Source organism: Trypanosoma rangeli (assembly GCF_003719475.1).
Source record: "Trypanosoma rangeli strain AM80 chromosome Unknown Tra_15.4_contig_00104, whole genome shotgun sequence".
Taxonomy (NCBI): Eukaryota; Euglenozoa; class Kinetoplastea; order Trypanosomatida; family Trypanosomatidae; genus Trypanosoma; species Trypanosoma rangeli.
Genome location: NW_021705848.1, coordinates 1 through 12,197, shown reverse-complemented (window position 1 = coordinate 12,197; position 12,197 = coordinate 1). Strand labels below are relative to the sequence as shown.

General features: G+C 47.5%; 9 protein-coding genes across 9 annotated transcripts, besides 13 other annotated features; all 9 read left to right on the top strand.

Moving 5' to 3' along the window:
* TraAM80_03828 (putative dynein heavy chain) lies at window positions 1–351 on the top strand (the record flags this gene model as incomplete). Its single annotated transcript, XM_029380780.1, has 1 exon — window positions 1–351. A coding segment is annotated over one exon (351 nt), but the record flags the coding sequence as incomplete, so codon positions are not given.
* Window positions 352–382: 31 nt separating this feature from the next.
* Window positions 383–412: a microsatellite.
* A 198-nt stretch (window positions 413–610) lies between these two features.
* Window positions 611–685: a sequence feature (GA-rich).
* Window positions 686–714: 29 nt separating this feature from the next.
* Window positions 715–1,836, top strand: TraAM80_03827 (uncharacterized protein; the record flags this gene model as incomplete). Its single annotated transcript, XM_029380779.1, has 1 exon — window positions 715–1,836. The coding sequence occupies one exon, from the start codon at window positions 715–717 to the stop codon at window positions 1,834–1,836; it is 1,122 nt and encodes a 373-aa protein (XP_029239363.1).
* A 487-nt stretch (window positions 1,837–2,323) lies between these two features.
* Window positions 2,324–2,351: a microsatellite.
* A 13-nt stretch (window positions 2,352–2,364) lies between these two features.
* On the top strand, window positions 2,365–3,033 carry TraAM80_03826 (cyclin; the record flags this gene model as incomplete). The annotated part of the gene is made up of 1 exon (XM_029380778.1): window positions 2,365–3,033. One exon carries the CDS (start codon window positions 2,365–2,367, stop codon window positions 3,031–3,033), a length of 669 nt encoding a protein of 222 aa, XP_029239362.1.
* Window positions 3,034–3,083: 50 nt separating this feature from the next.
* Window positions 3,084–3,118: a microsatellite.
* Window positions 3,119–3,237: 119 nt separating this feature from the next.
* Window positions 3,238–3,256: a microsatellite.
* A 137-nt stretch (window positions 3,257–3,393) lies between these two features.
* Window positions 3,394–3,454: a microsatellite.
* A 27-nt stretch (window positions 3,455–3,481) lies between these two features.
* Window positions 3,482–3,550: a sequence feature (A-rich).
* A 157-nt stretch (window positions 3,551–3,707) lies between these two features.
* Window positions 3,708–5,369, top strand: TraAM80_03825 (putative leucine-rich repeat protein; the record flags this gene model as incomplete). Its single annotated transcript, XM_029380777.1, has 1 exon — window positions 3,708–5,369. One exon carries the CDS (start codon window positions 3,708–3,710, stop codon window positions 5,367–5,369), a length of 1,662 nt encoding a protein of 553 aa, XP_029239361.1.
* A 226-nt stretch (window positions 5,370–5,595) lies between these two features.
* Window positions 5,596–6,210, top strand: TraAM80_03824 (ribosomal protein L15; the record flags this gene model as incomplete). Its single annotated transcript, XM_029380776.1, has 1 exon — window positions 5,596–6,210. The coding sequence occupies one exon, from the start codon at window positions 5,596–5,598 to the stop codon at window positions 6,208–6,210; it is 615 nt and encodes a 204-aa protein (XP_029239360.1).
* Window positions 6,211–6,486: 276 nt separating this feature from the next.
* Window positions 6,487–6,506: a microsatellite.
* Window positions 6,507–6,582: 76 nt separating this feature from the next.
* TraAM80_03823 (V-type ATPase, C subunit) lies at window positions 6,583–7,257 on the top strand (the record flags this gene model as incomplete). The annotated part of the gene is made up of 1 exon (XM_029380775.1): window positions 6,583–7,257. One exon carries the CDS (start codon window positions 6,583–6,585, stop codon window positions 7,255–7,257), a length of 675 nt encoding a protein of 224 aa, XP_029239359.1.
* Window positions 7,258–7,651: 394 nt separating this feature from the next.
* Window positions 7,652–7,966, top strand: TraAM80_03822 (uncharacterized protein; the record flags this gene model as incomplete). The annotated part of the gene is made up of 1 exon (XM_029380774.1): window positions 7,652–7,966. The coding sequence occupies one exon, from the start codon at window positions 7,652–7,654 to the stop codon at window positions 7,964–7,966; it is 315 nt and encodes a 104-aa protein (XP_029239358.1).
* A 164-nt stretch (window positions 7,967–8,130) lies between these two features.
* Window positions 8,131–8,154: a microsatellite.
* Window positions 8,155–8,183: a microsatellite.
* A 65-nt stretch (window positions 8,184–8,248) lies between these two features.
* TraAM80_03821 (uncharacterized protein) lies at window positions 8,249–9,607 on the top strand (the record flags this gene model as incomplete). The annotated part of the gene is made up of 1 exon (XM_029380773.1): window positions 8,249–9,607. The coding sequence occupies one exon, from the start codon at window positions 8,249–8,251 to the stop codon at window positions 9,605–9,607; it is 1,359 nt and encodes a 452-aa protein (XP_029239357.1).
* Window positions 9,608–9,798: 191 nt separating this feature from the next.
* Window positions 9,799–9,833: a microsatellite.
* A 279-nt stretch (window positions 9,834–10,112) lies between these two features.
* Window positions 10,113–10,225: a microsatellite.
* A 1-nt stretch (window position 10,226) lies between these two features.
* Window positions 10,227–11,957, top strand: TraAM80_03820 (tetratricopeptide repeat domain 39B; the record flags this gene model as incomplete). The annotated part of the gene is made up of 1 exon (XM_029380772.1): window positions 10,227–11,957. One exon carries the CDS (start codon window positions 10,227–10,229, stop codon window positions 11,955–11,957), a length of 1,731 nt encoding a protein of 576 aa, XP_029239356.1.
* A 200-nt stretch (window positions 11,958–12,157) lies between these two features.
* Window positions 12,158–12,192: a microsatellite.
* Window positions 12,193–12,197: the final 5 nt, after the last annotated feature.

Genomic DNA, 12,197 nt, shown 5'->3' with positions numbered 1-12,197 from the left:
GACGATGATTCACTTGCCCACGATGGTATGGCACTTGGCTTACTTATTAAGCGGCTAACAACATCAACGGAGGCAGCTTTCGTGCGTATGAAGGCAAGCTCCACGCTGCGTTACTCCTTCTTGGAAGAGTTGCGACGATTTAAACGAGGACTTGCGGCTGCAGATGTGCGAAGGCAGAACAGTCAAGCCAGAGTGCAACAACTACAAGAGGAACTTGAACGACTGGGGCCGCAATTGGAGTCGTTGGTAAATGACGCCAGGAAATGTCGTGATGAATGCCTGGCGGAGCTTAGAGGGATGTTCCCCGGGCGTACAGTGACTATTGTTGGAGACATTAACAAATATCTCTAGCCTTGGGGATTTGCGGTGGAAGAAAGACGAAGAGGATAGTGGAGGGGAGGGGAGTGGGTGGTTGCAGCAGCAACTGCAGAGGTGAGGCTTCGTCCCATTTAAGGTGATCCTTGACGAGGGCCAAAAAGGTGGGGAGAAGGGTTACACGACGACAGCCACAACGAGTTGTTGAAATAGCTAAAATGCGTGCATTCCTACATGTGTGTGTGCGTGTGTGCCTTCAACAAGGGAAGAAGGAGTGTGTGACGTCGCTTCGCAACTTGCTTTTTTTTTTTTTTTGCTGCATGGTTTGTGTTCGTTTATTCTTCTTCCCTTCCTTTCTTGCTTGTTTTCTGCTTGAGAAGGGCAAAAGAGGGATAGTAAATGGAAAATACGCGTCGAAAGGAGCCTCCGTTATGGCTTAACACCGCTGTGCACGTCTGGATTACAAAAAATGATATTCCAGTCGTGAACCTTCGCGACGTTTCTGAAAAGTTGCGTCTACCTCGCTCTGCTCTTCGCGCGGACGAGACAGCACCAACCTCTGATGAGGAGATGTTCCAGGCTGAAAGCGCTAGTAGCAATGATGAAAAGCCACCGGAGCAGAAGAAACAAGACCCTTTCAATGCGATTCTTGCTCTTATGAAGCGTTGCTCTGAGAAGCAAGGTACACCACAAACGCAGCGTCCTGCAGTTACCAGTATTCCTCTTGCCAGTGGAACCAACACGGCGAAGGAGCCTGAACCCAAAGCTCCATCGTTTCCCGAACCAAAACCAGCAAAAGCGATGGATGTTGAATTTGTTCAGGGTGTTAACTTACCAGGAGAGAAAAACACGACTGCGCCTATTCAAGTACAGCCTGAAGTTGTAAAGAGTGTTGCGCTGTTTCACGATCCCGTGTGGGGAGAAGCTGAATCTTCCTACAATGTGGGCAGCCTCGCGCCGAAGGAGGAGGAAAAACATGACATTCTCGCTAGCTTAAAATTTGGAACTTTTACGGATGGTGCGAAGGAACGTGAGTCCTCTTCGACTGAAGTTCCAGCGTCTACGGCTGCTCCACCACCATTTACGGCATCTACTCCGATGAGTGAAATGATGTATCAACCCCCTCCGCATCCTGCTGCCGTGGCGTCATCCTCACCACAAATAGCTTATCCACAGGGTGTTGGTCTGGGCGCTTCTGGATGGGCGACAGCTCCCCCTCCCGGACATGGGATGGCAGTGCATCCATTGCAGTTTGTTGGTGTACCCTTACCATTTATTCCCTCGGCTACAGTGATGGCTATGCCACAGCCATACAGTATGCCGTATCAGGTGTATCAGATGCATCCGCCAGCCCCCCCGCTTGCTTCAGTACCGCGCCAACCTGCGGCGTATCAAGTCCCCCCGACCTCAGGTGCCTTTCAGCTAGCAGCGCAAAAGCTTGTAAATCAACAGAGTGCGGAGCCCCGACCAGGGACTAATGTTGGAGCTACCCCTTTTGTTCCCGGGGCAAAAGGTTCCTGACGAGGCTCTTTCGTGTGGATGTTGTTGTTCTCTGTTTCTCTCATTTTTCCGTTCCTTGGACCGTCCAAGGAGTATAACTAAAGGGATGGGAGTGGCCACTAGAGAAGGGGACTGAGGTGAGGATTTGTGAGCGCTGCCTTCTGTGACCGACCGTCAAGCCAATGAATAGAGGTGTGGAGAGAAGAGGGGGTAAAACAGCAAAAAAGGAAAAACAGAATAAACAAAAAAAACACTGTGAGTGGTTAAAAACCACGAGCAAACAACGCCTACACGAAAACTACTGACAGTTTTTTTTTTTTGTTTCCACTTCACTCCTTTTTTTTTTTTCGTTTCTTAAATTGCTTGTTGTCTCTCATTCTGTGCGTGTGTGTGAGATTATCTCCACGATGGTTCTTTACTTCTCTGTGTACGAATGTGTTTCACCTGAGTCATATTGTTGTTGCCTTTTGTATTTCCTTATTGTTGTCGTTGCGTCTTTTTTCATGTGTATAATACATGTATATATATATATATATGAGAAAAACAGTTATGTCGGCGCGAACCAAGTCGAGAACGCCAGCGCAGGCGGAGATGGCGAGGATCATCACGATCTACGTCCAGCACATTATGGAATTGCAGGCTGGTACATCGAAAAATGCATTGGAAACTGAGATTACACCTCCCAATGACTCTTTCCCATCTTTCGACTTTTTTTGCGCGGAGTTTGTGCCCGGTATATCGTTGGAAAAGTACGCGCAGCGTCTTGTAACATACATGAAATGCACTTCTGAAGCCTTTATCTTCGCTCTTGCGTACATCCGACGTTTTTTAAATTTAGGTTTCCCCCTACACTCACGTTCCATTCATCGTGTCCTCCTCACTTCTATGGTGGTTGCGGCCAAAACAAGGGATGACCTCTACTGCTCGATGAGCTACTATGCACAGGTGGGCGGAGTGAGTAACCGCGATCTTAACATGATGGAGCTTAGGCTTTTGGCCGATTTACTTGATTTTAGGGCAGAAGTACCACCAGATGAGTATAGGACGGTTTGCAATGCCATCACAGCCGTTGTGTCGATGGACAAAGTTTCCAGCGACTTATCTGAGTTGTGCGGTGTTACCGCCAGCAACACTCCCACAGAGTTTGAAAAAAAAAAAGAATCTCAGATGCCAAGCCGCAGTGGATTACCGATTGTCTGTTGTATTGGTAACTCTTAACTTATCTGCTTAAGAGGAAGCACCCTCTATTATTTCTATTTGGAACTTCGTATATACATATATGTGTCATTACATATATGTATATGAGTGTGTATATGTGTCCGTTCCAGGGCATTTTCAAATCCTTTTGTTTCTGTTTTTTGTTTTGCTTTACGGGAGCCGATGACTGAACGATTACTGCTGAATAGCAAAAAAGTAACGTGATTTTTTTTTTTTTTTTGTTGTAGAGTATGTTGTTCTTTCATACTCTTGCATTTACGCATTCACCGATTTTCTTTCTTATTCGTAACCTACGTTACCTGAAGTGGCGAAGGAAGCAGGTTTAATCCCGTGTGAAGGAAGGCATCGATCTAAATGAGGAACAAAAAATAAAAAACAAAGTATAAGAGAAAAAAAAAAGAACAACAACGACAAAAAAAAAGTTTTATATATTTGTGCTTGTCATGAGTTTTTTTTTTTTCTTGTATTCTCTACCATTTTTTTTTTTCTTTCTTTCTTTCGTTGGTTTTGTTTTTTTCAGTTTGCCTGCACATGTGGGTTGCTTCTGCGGCATTCCTGCTTCAACGTTTCCAGACTTTTTGGTGTGTGCATCCTCTTCTTTTCGTGTTTTTTGGCACTGCTGTTGCGAGTGGTGGTGGCCTTTGTTTTTTTTTTCAGGCTAGCGTGGCGCAAGGATGTCCAAGGGGTACACTGTGGTGTCCGTGATGAAGCAGCCGCATGAGACGGTGATCAATGAGAGCCTTATCCGCGACTGCATTTATTTCCCGCCCACTTGCATCACAGAAGAGGAACGTTTGCGGTTCGTGGGCGCCCGAGAGGAAAGTCAGCGGCAGAAGCGGGTGAAGTCGGCGATGGATACGATGGAGCTATATAGGGTGGCAACACTTCTCGCTTCCTACCGTCGCATTGGGAAGATTGAGAATCTTGTGGGGCTGTGCAACCTCACAAAGCTGGCGTTGGACAACAACAGTATCTCCACGATATGCAACTTGGGGCATTTGAAAAAACTACAGTGGCTCGATCTTAGTTTCAATCAGATCACAAAAATCTGTGGATTAGAAGATCTTGCTGAGCTGGAAACCCTATCTTTGTTCTCCAACAAGATTACGGTGGTTGAAGGCCTAGAGGCGAATAAGAAACTGGTGTCGTTGAGTCTTGGGAACAACTGCATAGAGGGACTTGAAGAAACAGCTCGTTACCTGCATCAGATGCGAAGCATTCGCATCTTGACACTGAAGGGCAATCGTGTGGAGAAGCAGCCACACTATAAGGTCCGTCTTCTTGCGTTTGTTCCGACGCTCCAATTTCTCGATGGCCGGGTTATTCGCCCAGAGGAGATTGTCAGCGCACGCGAGGAACAACGGGAAAATTTGGTGCCCATTGATGGGGAGGATGAGCGTGCTGCTGAGGCGGCCAAGGTGAAGCAGGAGTCTGAGAAGGCACGGAAGGATTACGAGCAGTTTAACTGCCCCGACGAGAACAAGTTTTACGATGAGCTCTTTTACTTGGAGTCCGATGGACGTGGCCTGGCGGAGTTGCTTCAAGTTGACATCATTGCGTCGCTTTCCAAGGACTTGTTGGAGAAGTATCAGACAGAGTTTATGGATAAGGCCAAGGAACTTGCTGAGGCGATGAAGGCGATACGCGCGAAGCGGGATGATGACGAGATTGCCTTTAATGCGGCGTCGGACCGTTACAAGCAAAAAAACGCAGATGCATGCAAGGCGGTGATTAAACAGTTTGAGAAGGAGGTCAAAGCCCATATTCCACGTGCCAGGTGGGGGCAGGAGGCAGACGCCGATGGAGTTTCAGCTGAGGTGGTCGCACAGCTTGAAACGCGTCTTCGGGAGTTGCGGCACCAACTTTTAGAGAAGGAGGCGGACCAATACGATGCCTTGGAGGCTCTCAACGCCGGAACTATTGCAAAGTGGAAGGGAGATGGCGTTGATGTTGTGCTTCAAACTGCGTTTGAAATTTTTATGAAGATGGAGGCGGACTTTCAGGTTTCCCTCCGGCAGTTGTTTGACTCGCTTTTTGACAAGCGACAGAAGCAGGAGAATTCGGCAGAGCCCTACCACCACACCAAACAGGACGAAAGTGTCATGGCAATTATTGACAACAAGGAAGAGTACCAAAAGATTTTGGGTGATTGGTTTGAGCTTCGACGAAAGCGTTTGGAGGAGCTTGAACAGATTTACGTTAACAATGAAGATAAGCTTCTTAGGGAGCGCTCAACCCGCATTTTGAGCGAGGAACAGAGTCGTCATCGATCCCGTCTAAACGAGATTCATGAGTTTGTAGAGCAGATGAAGAGTTTGCTGGGGCATGCATGGTGACCCTGGAACGTGAAGATGTCTATTCAATTGCCAGTTTTTTTATCATATGTAATTGGCCTTCAGTTATACATATTTTTTTTTTTCATTTTATTGCTGGTGGAGGAATAATGTGGATTGACGCTGCTTTTGTGTTATTACTGTTTTTTTTTTTATCCTCTCTACTTATCTATACTGTTGATTTTGTGTAACTGGCGCCGCCTTGCTATGCAGTCGTAGAGGACCAACCATGGGGGCGTTTATGTACCTGAACGAGCTGTGGAAGAAGAAGTCTTCCGATGTGATGCGCTTCATCCAGCGCGTCCGGGCGTGGGAATTCCGTCACCAACACACCATTGTTCGTCTGCGCCGGCCGACGCGCCCCGAAAAGGCCCGTATGCTGGGATACAAGACGAAGCAGGGGTACTCCGTGTTTCGTGTGCGTGTTCGCCGCGGTGGGCGCAAGCGCCCGGTGCACAAGGGCATTACGTACGGCAAGCCCAAGACGAGCGGTGTGTTGGGGGTCAAGCTCAACAAGAACAACCGCGTCATTGCGGAGCAGCGGCTTGGCAAGAAGTACGGCAACCTTCGCGTGCTGAACTCGTACTGGGTGAATGCCGACTCCACCTTCCTCTGGTACGAGGTGGTCGCGGTGGACCCGATGCACCGCACGATTCGTCGCGACCCACGCATCAACTGGATCGTGAATGCGGTGCACAAGCACCGTGAACAGCGCGGCCTCACGTCGGCCGGTCGCAAGCACCGCGGCCTGCGCCACAAGGGTCACAAGGCTTCGAAGCTGCGCCCGTCTGTCCGTGCTGCATGGCGCCGCAACAACCGCATGGTGTTCCTGCGCAAGCGTTAGTGTCACCCTGTGGGCTTTTTTGTGTCTTCCTACGCCACCCTATTTTATTTTATGTTTTTGTTTTCTTGTTTTCCATGTTACTATTTGTACACAAAGGGTAACAGAAACAATTTAATTGCTTTCCTCGTTATCTCATCTGCTCTTTGTGCAGCTTTGGCTTTACTTCTCTTACAGTATCGTCTTTGTGTTGTGCGTGGTACTAAGTTTTGTTGAAGAATTTTTTTCATGTTGTCTCTTTTTTTCTTTTTTGTTTATGCATGTGCGTGTGTGGCTTTTTAATAATAATAATAATAATATTGTGTGTGAATAGATTCAATTTTTGGCAAGTAGGACATTTTTTTTCCCCCCGTTTTCCTTTTGGAGAGGGAGTCAATGCCCGTTGAGCCTGAGGTGTTGCCGCAACCCTCGCGCTTGCCACCCGACGAGGCGCTTGATGTCATCTGGGGACTTGTTCGTTACATCCTCATATTTCTGGTTGTCGTTTTTGGTATTGTTCCTGCCCTGTGCGGTACGGTGTTTCCGCCCTTTTTTGCACTGTGGGATGTGTTGTCGGGGGTTTCGCCTTACGCATGGGGGTCAGTGGGAATAGGGATTGGTATCTCACTCTCTATCATCGGCGCCGCCTGGGGAATCTTGACGACAGCAGCTTCCATCAGTGGAGCAGCTATTCGTGCGCCGGAGATACGCAGCAAGAATTTAATCTCAATTATCTTTTGTGAGGCCGTGGCCATTTACGGCGTTATCTTATCGATTATCATGATGGGGAAACTGGAGGCAAAGGCCAATGCAATTGACGAAACTGGAAAGTACGCTTATAAAGCTGCTGCAGCTGGATTTACTCTATTTGCTGCAGGTTTAGCAGTCGGGATAGGAAACATGTCATGTGGTGTTGCAGTTGGGGTTGTCGGGAGCAGCTGCGCCATTGCGGATGCACACAGCAGTTCCCTTTTCGTGAAGGTCCTAGTGATTGAGATCTTTGCCTCTGCCCTTGGGATATTTGCTGTGATTGTTGGAATTTTAATGGCACAAAAGGCGGTGATGATCTAGGTTGATCGGAAGAGCGATGGGGTCTGGTCTTTAGGCAGCAACCCGAATAGAAGTCCGAAACAAGCAATGGATGGGGAATAGAGGAGGAGAGGAAAATGGAACATGAATGACGCAGAAAGTAATTGAATAAACATAAATATAACTACAGTGGTTGTTTTATTGGTTTGCTGCGTGTTAGACTGTGGTGTTCTACGCGTTATCCAGCCTTGCCGCCTTTTCTTTTCCCTGCAAGGGACTTTGGGTTGCGGTGCTATAGATGAGGAGGGAGGGTTATGCTGAAGGAGGGATGGCGACATCACAGCTTATCGTGACACACTACGTGGACCTTCTAGCTAGGGGAGATGTTGAAAGCGCGCTCAACTACTTGTCGGACGACGTAGTATATAACACTTAGATGGGAGTTGTGTATGGGAGAGAAAATGTGACGGTGTTTCTTCGCGACAATGTGCGGTTTGCTCACGATGGCCAAAACTACAACCGCTGGAGGCAGGTGCAGCACTCACTCGATCCCGCTCTTAGGCAATACGACCGGGGCGACGGCTTTAGCAGTGTGATCTCGCCTCATACGTCCGTGCAGCATGGAGATCCGACGGTGCGGCGATACTTCAATCCGGACGGTTACGATCCCCAGGGGTACGCGACGCTCGACAGGGATGGGACGCTTGTGTCTCACGCAAAATTTAATTTGCCGCTTTTCACGTCAAGATAAACGGTTGTGCTTCGAAGCAACAAGGTTTTGCTGGTAAATATATCGAAGCGAGTGTGAGTCTATTGTTGGTTTTGGTGTTGTCTTGATGCAGTGTGTTTACGCCGCGGAGGCGAAAGTGGCGGTGGTGACAGACATGCCCCTCCGCTGAAGGGGCAAAAATTTGGTTTTACTATTTTTTTTTTTTTTTTGGTCTTGCCGATTGGTTTTGTATTTGGTTACTCACAATTTCATTTTGGCTGCGTTGATGGGTGGACTAGTTTTGTCATTTATTGAAAAACCAGGATGCGACCTAACAAGGTTGAGCGAAAGAGGGAGCTGGAGTTTGCTGTGGCTCTCCGTCAAAAGGAGTTGGAGGAGCTGCGACATCGTAGGACTCAGCTGGAGCAGGGGCTGTGCTTGTCGCATGACGCGCTAGATGCGAATGACCTTTCCGCCATCTTTCCTGTTCTTGAGTACTGCGGTCCCAAACCCCGTCGGGACCTGCGTACCATTCCCATTGCACACGTCGGAAGTGTTCTAATGCAGTTTGAGTTGGCCTTTAAGGCTATTTCGGAGCACAACCAGACATTGTTGCACGAGGTGAAGGAGCTTAACCGCCGCATCAAGGCGGAGGGGAAGAACTGTGCCAAGGTGCAAGAGAACACCAAGGAGCTCGAGGACACTACTGGGGTGAAGGCAAAGTCTCAGGAAGAAGCAAACGGGCGCAATTCGCTCCTTTTCCAAAACAACACTGATGTAAGTCTTCAAGAATTGACGTCGAGAAAGGCTCTTATTGCAAAGGAAATCAGGACGGGGCAACTACTCATCAAGAAGAAGGAGGAGTCGCTTCTTGAGATGGCAAATACGTCACGGCAACGTCAGGAACTTCGTGACGAGATTAACGCCTTGAACAATGATATTCGTGTTATCGATCGGGATTTAAAGTGTGAGAAGGAAGCACTGTTGGCCCTGGTCGCTGAACACGACGACGTTGATGCCAGATTGTGCAAGCTCATGGCCACACGGGAGTCTACGGCCCTTATTGCCAATACCAGTCAAGAGGGTATCGCGGAAATAAGGAGTGAGATTTCTGGCACGGTGGCAGAGTCTCGTCAGCGGCAAGAACGTGTTATCAAGACGCAGAACTACCGCATTGAGCAGTTGGAACATCGTCTGGAGTGCATTGAAAAGGCACTACAGAACAATCACCTTTCACGTGCTGTGGATGCGGCATTGTCAGGGACCTGGGCGTCTAAAGGTGAATTGATGACGCTTTGTAATGAGGAAGATATGTACGACGCCGACAAGATCAACCCCACGCAAGAAAGATGTCACCCAGCCATTTACAATCTTTTCGTCACTGAGAAAGATAGGCTATCAAGGTCCATTGGCTTGTTAGACCTGGTTGGAGATGAAAAGGAGGCCGTCATTGTCGCGCTTAGATGTAAGGCCGAGGCATTATCCGAGGAGTGCCAAGACGCCATTGAAGAATTGGATCAGGTTACGTCAGATGCTGCATACGAGGAGGAAGCTCAACGTCTTAAGGCTATAGAGTATGTGGAGGAGCAGCGCCTGCGCTACGCCGATTTGTTCCTTGAAAAAAGCAAGCTGAAGTCACTGACGCTTTCCACGCCGCGGAAGTTGAACGGTGGCAGAAAGTAGTTAGGGGATAGGTACAGACAAAAGGTGCATGTATGACTCGCAAGTAAGATGGGGTGGGCGTGAGGTGGATTCATCGTGCCATTTTATTTGAAGCCAACAAAGAACCTCAATGACAAACCCAAGGTGAATAAAGAATAGATCGAAAAATATGTACACAGACAAAGGGAAAGAACAGCAACAACAACAAAAAAAAAGAAGGAAGGAAGAAGGGGGAGGAAGGGAGAAAAAAAAAAAGTTTGGCTCATTGCATTGTTGTGAAAGTAGGGAGTGGGAGAAAGTGTCGTTTGTGCCGGGTTTTTTTTTTCTTTCCAAATTCAATATGACTACTCTTTTTTCATTAATATGTGTGTACCGATGTATACACATATATGTATATTGATGAAAAAAGGGTGGGAGAGGCTTTGTGAGTTGTGCCTATGCGTGGGGAGGAGGGAAGGCACTAGGAAGGATGCCTTTTTTTTTTCTTGTGGTTTCTCTCTTTGCCGCTAGGAGTGGGGTTTGGCGGAGAGGAAAGAGAATAAGTAGGGGAAGGAAAGCGCAAAAAAAAAAAGACACATACACAGAGAAGGAAAAAGAAAAAAAACGAAACAAAAAAAGAGAAACTAATAATAAAAAAAATATGGTAAGAGTTCCAACAGAATCATCGTCAACAAGTAACGATGTTCCGAAGTTTCACTACCGCATTGAGGATGCAGTTGACATGATGTGGAACAACCAATACTCCGAGGCGGATGAAATTCTTGCCCCCTACAAGGAACTTCACCCGCGTTACGCCCTTGAGTATGCAAACAAGTATCTCGTTCAAACACTCATGAACTCTACGAATGAAAGCAGAGAGGTGATTCTTGGTTTGTTCAAGGTGGCAGATTCGTTGGCTTCCACCGCAAAGTATACGGATCCCATGTTCGAGTTTGACGACGATGCAGATGACGTTGATGGGTCGGGGGCTTCCATAAGCGTGCCTAGTAAGGCAGAGCGGAAAATCAGCAAAAAAAACTTTAATAGTCGTCGAAAGGCAGCTGAAAAGGCTGGACAGACTTTCGTCGATGTCTGGAAGTTGGAATGTGAAGTGATCTATGCGGATGCGCTGCTGATGCGTTCTGTGTGCCAACTGATGATGAATTCCTACCTAAAGGGTGGCATCAATTTGCGCAGGACATGGGGCATTTATCATAAATTAATTCATGTCATTGCTGCGGATAAAACGAATCAAATTCCTAACGAATTGAAAATGTGTATAAAGTACGGGACCGGAGCGTTTTATGCGTTTCTTGCCCTTGTACCGGCCAATTTGATGCGACTGCTTAATGTTATTGGCTTTATATCCGACAGGGAACTTGGTGAGCAATACCTTACGGAGGTGTTTGAGAGCAACGGGGTGCGCTCTCCGTTTGCGGCGCTGGTCCTGTGTACGTTGTATCTTTTCCTTCCAACGGGTATTGGCCGCGTAGAGGAGACGCTTGCGAAGGCGAAGCGTATATTGGATGCGATGAATAAAAAGTATGAGCAAAACACATATTTTCACGGCTACTCCAACTTTTATCACAGAAAACGTGGCGAGACAGCAGAGGCCTTGGCGGCTATTCAGCGAGCCGAAAGAAATGCTGAGCGGGTTGGATTGGTACCAATTTTGATTCGTTATTTACACGCCGATACACTTTTTATGGACCTTCGTTTTGGGGAGGCGAAAGATCGATACGCGGCCGTGCTTAATCATCTCGCTCAAACGAAAGAGAACTTTGCATATACAGGACAGGTGGTTTTGTCACTTGCCGCCTGCCTTGTTATGCTGGGAGAGGATGCTCAGGCACTTCAATGGTTAAAGAAGGTGGGTTCCATGTACAACTCCAGGTCAAAGAACGACGCCAACTCTCCGAAGTTTGCGTCCCGCGTGCTAGCAAACCCCCGTTTATTACCGCTTTGCGGTGTATACCTGCTGTATATCAATCGCGATCTTGCGCATATGAAGGTTGAACAGGCAGAGCGTGTCTTGCAAGAGTTGCGGCGAGTGACAGAGGGAAAAGATTTGAGTTGCCCTGAGGCGGAGAACATGTTTGCCCTTTTTGTGGGGGTCATTCACAAGGGATGCGACCGTCTTGATGCGGCGATGGAGAGCATGAATAAAATATTTGCAAACGAAAAGCGTGTGCCAAGTGATTCAATGATCTTGCCATACGCCTACTATGAAACAGGCGAGATGGAGTATCGTCGCGGTAACCTTGAGAGGGCAAAGACCCTCTTCTTAAAGGGGCAGTCGCTTAAGGGAGACGGCAGTGAAACCTTGGCAAACAGGTACAACATTGCTTTGAAACAGCTAAAACGCACACTCGAAGAGCGAAAAAAAGTGTAGTGACATTCAATACTTTGAGACATGTATGAGTTGGGTAGACGAAAATACAAATACCAAGGAAAACGAGAGGGAAGTGGCAAAGAAGGGAGGCACGGCGGCATCGACAACCACAGAGAAAATCACAGGCTAGTTGTTCAAGTATTTGAGTCTGGGGATTGTGGCTAGACCTGTAAGAGGAGGGCGCGACAAATAAACTGGGGATATATATATATATATATATATATATATATATATAGTAGT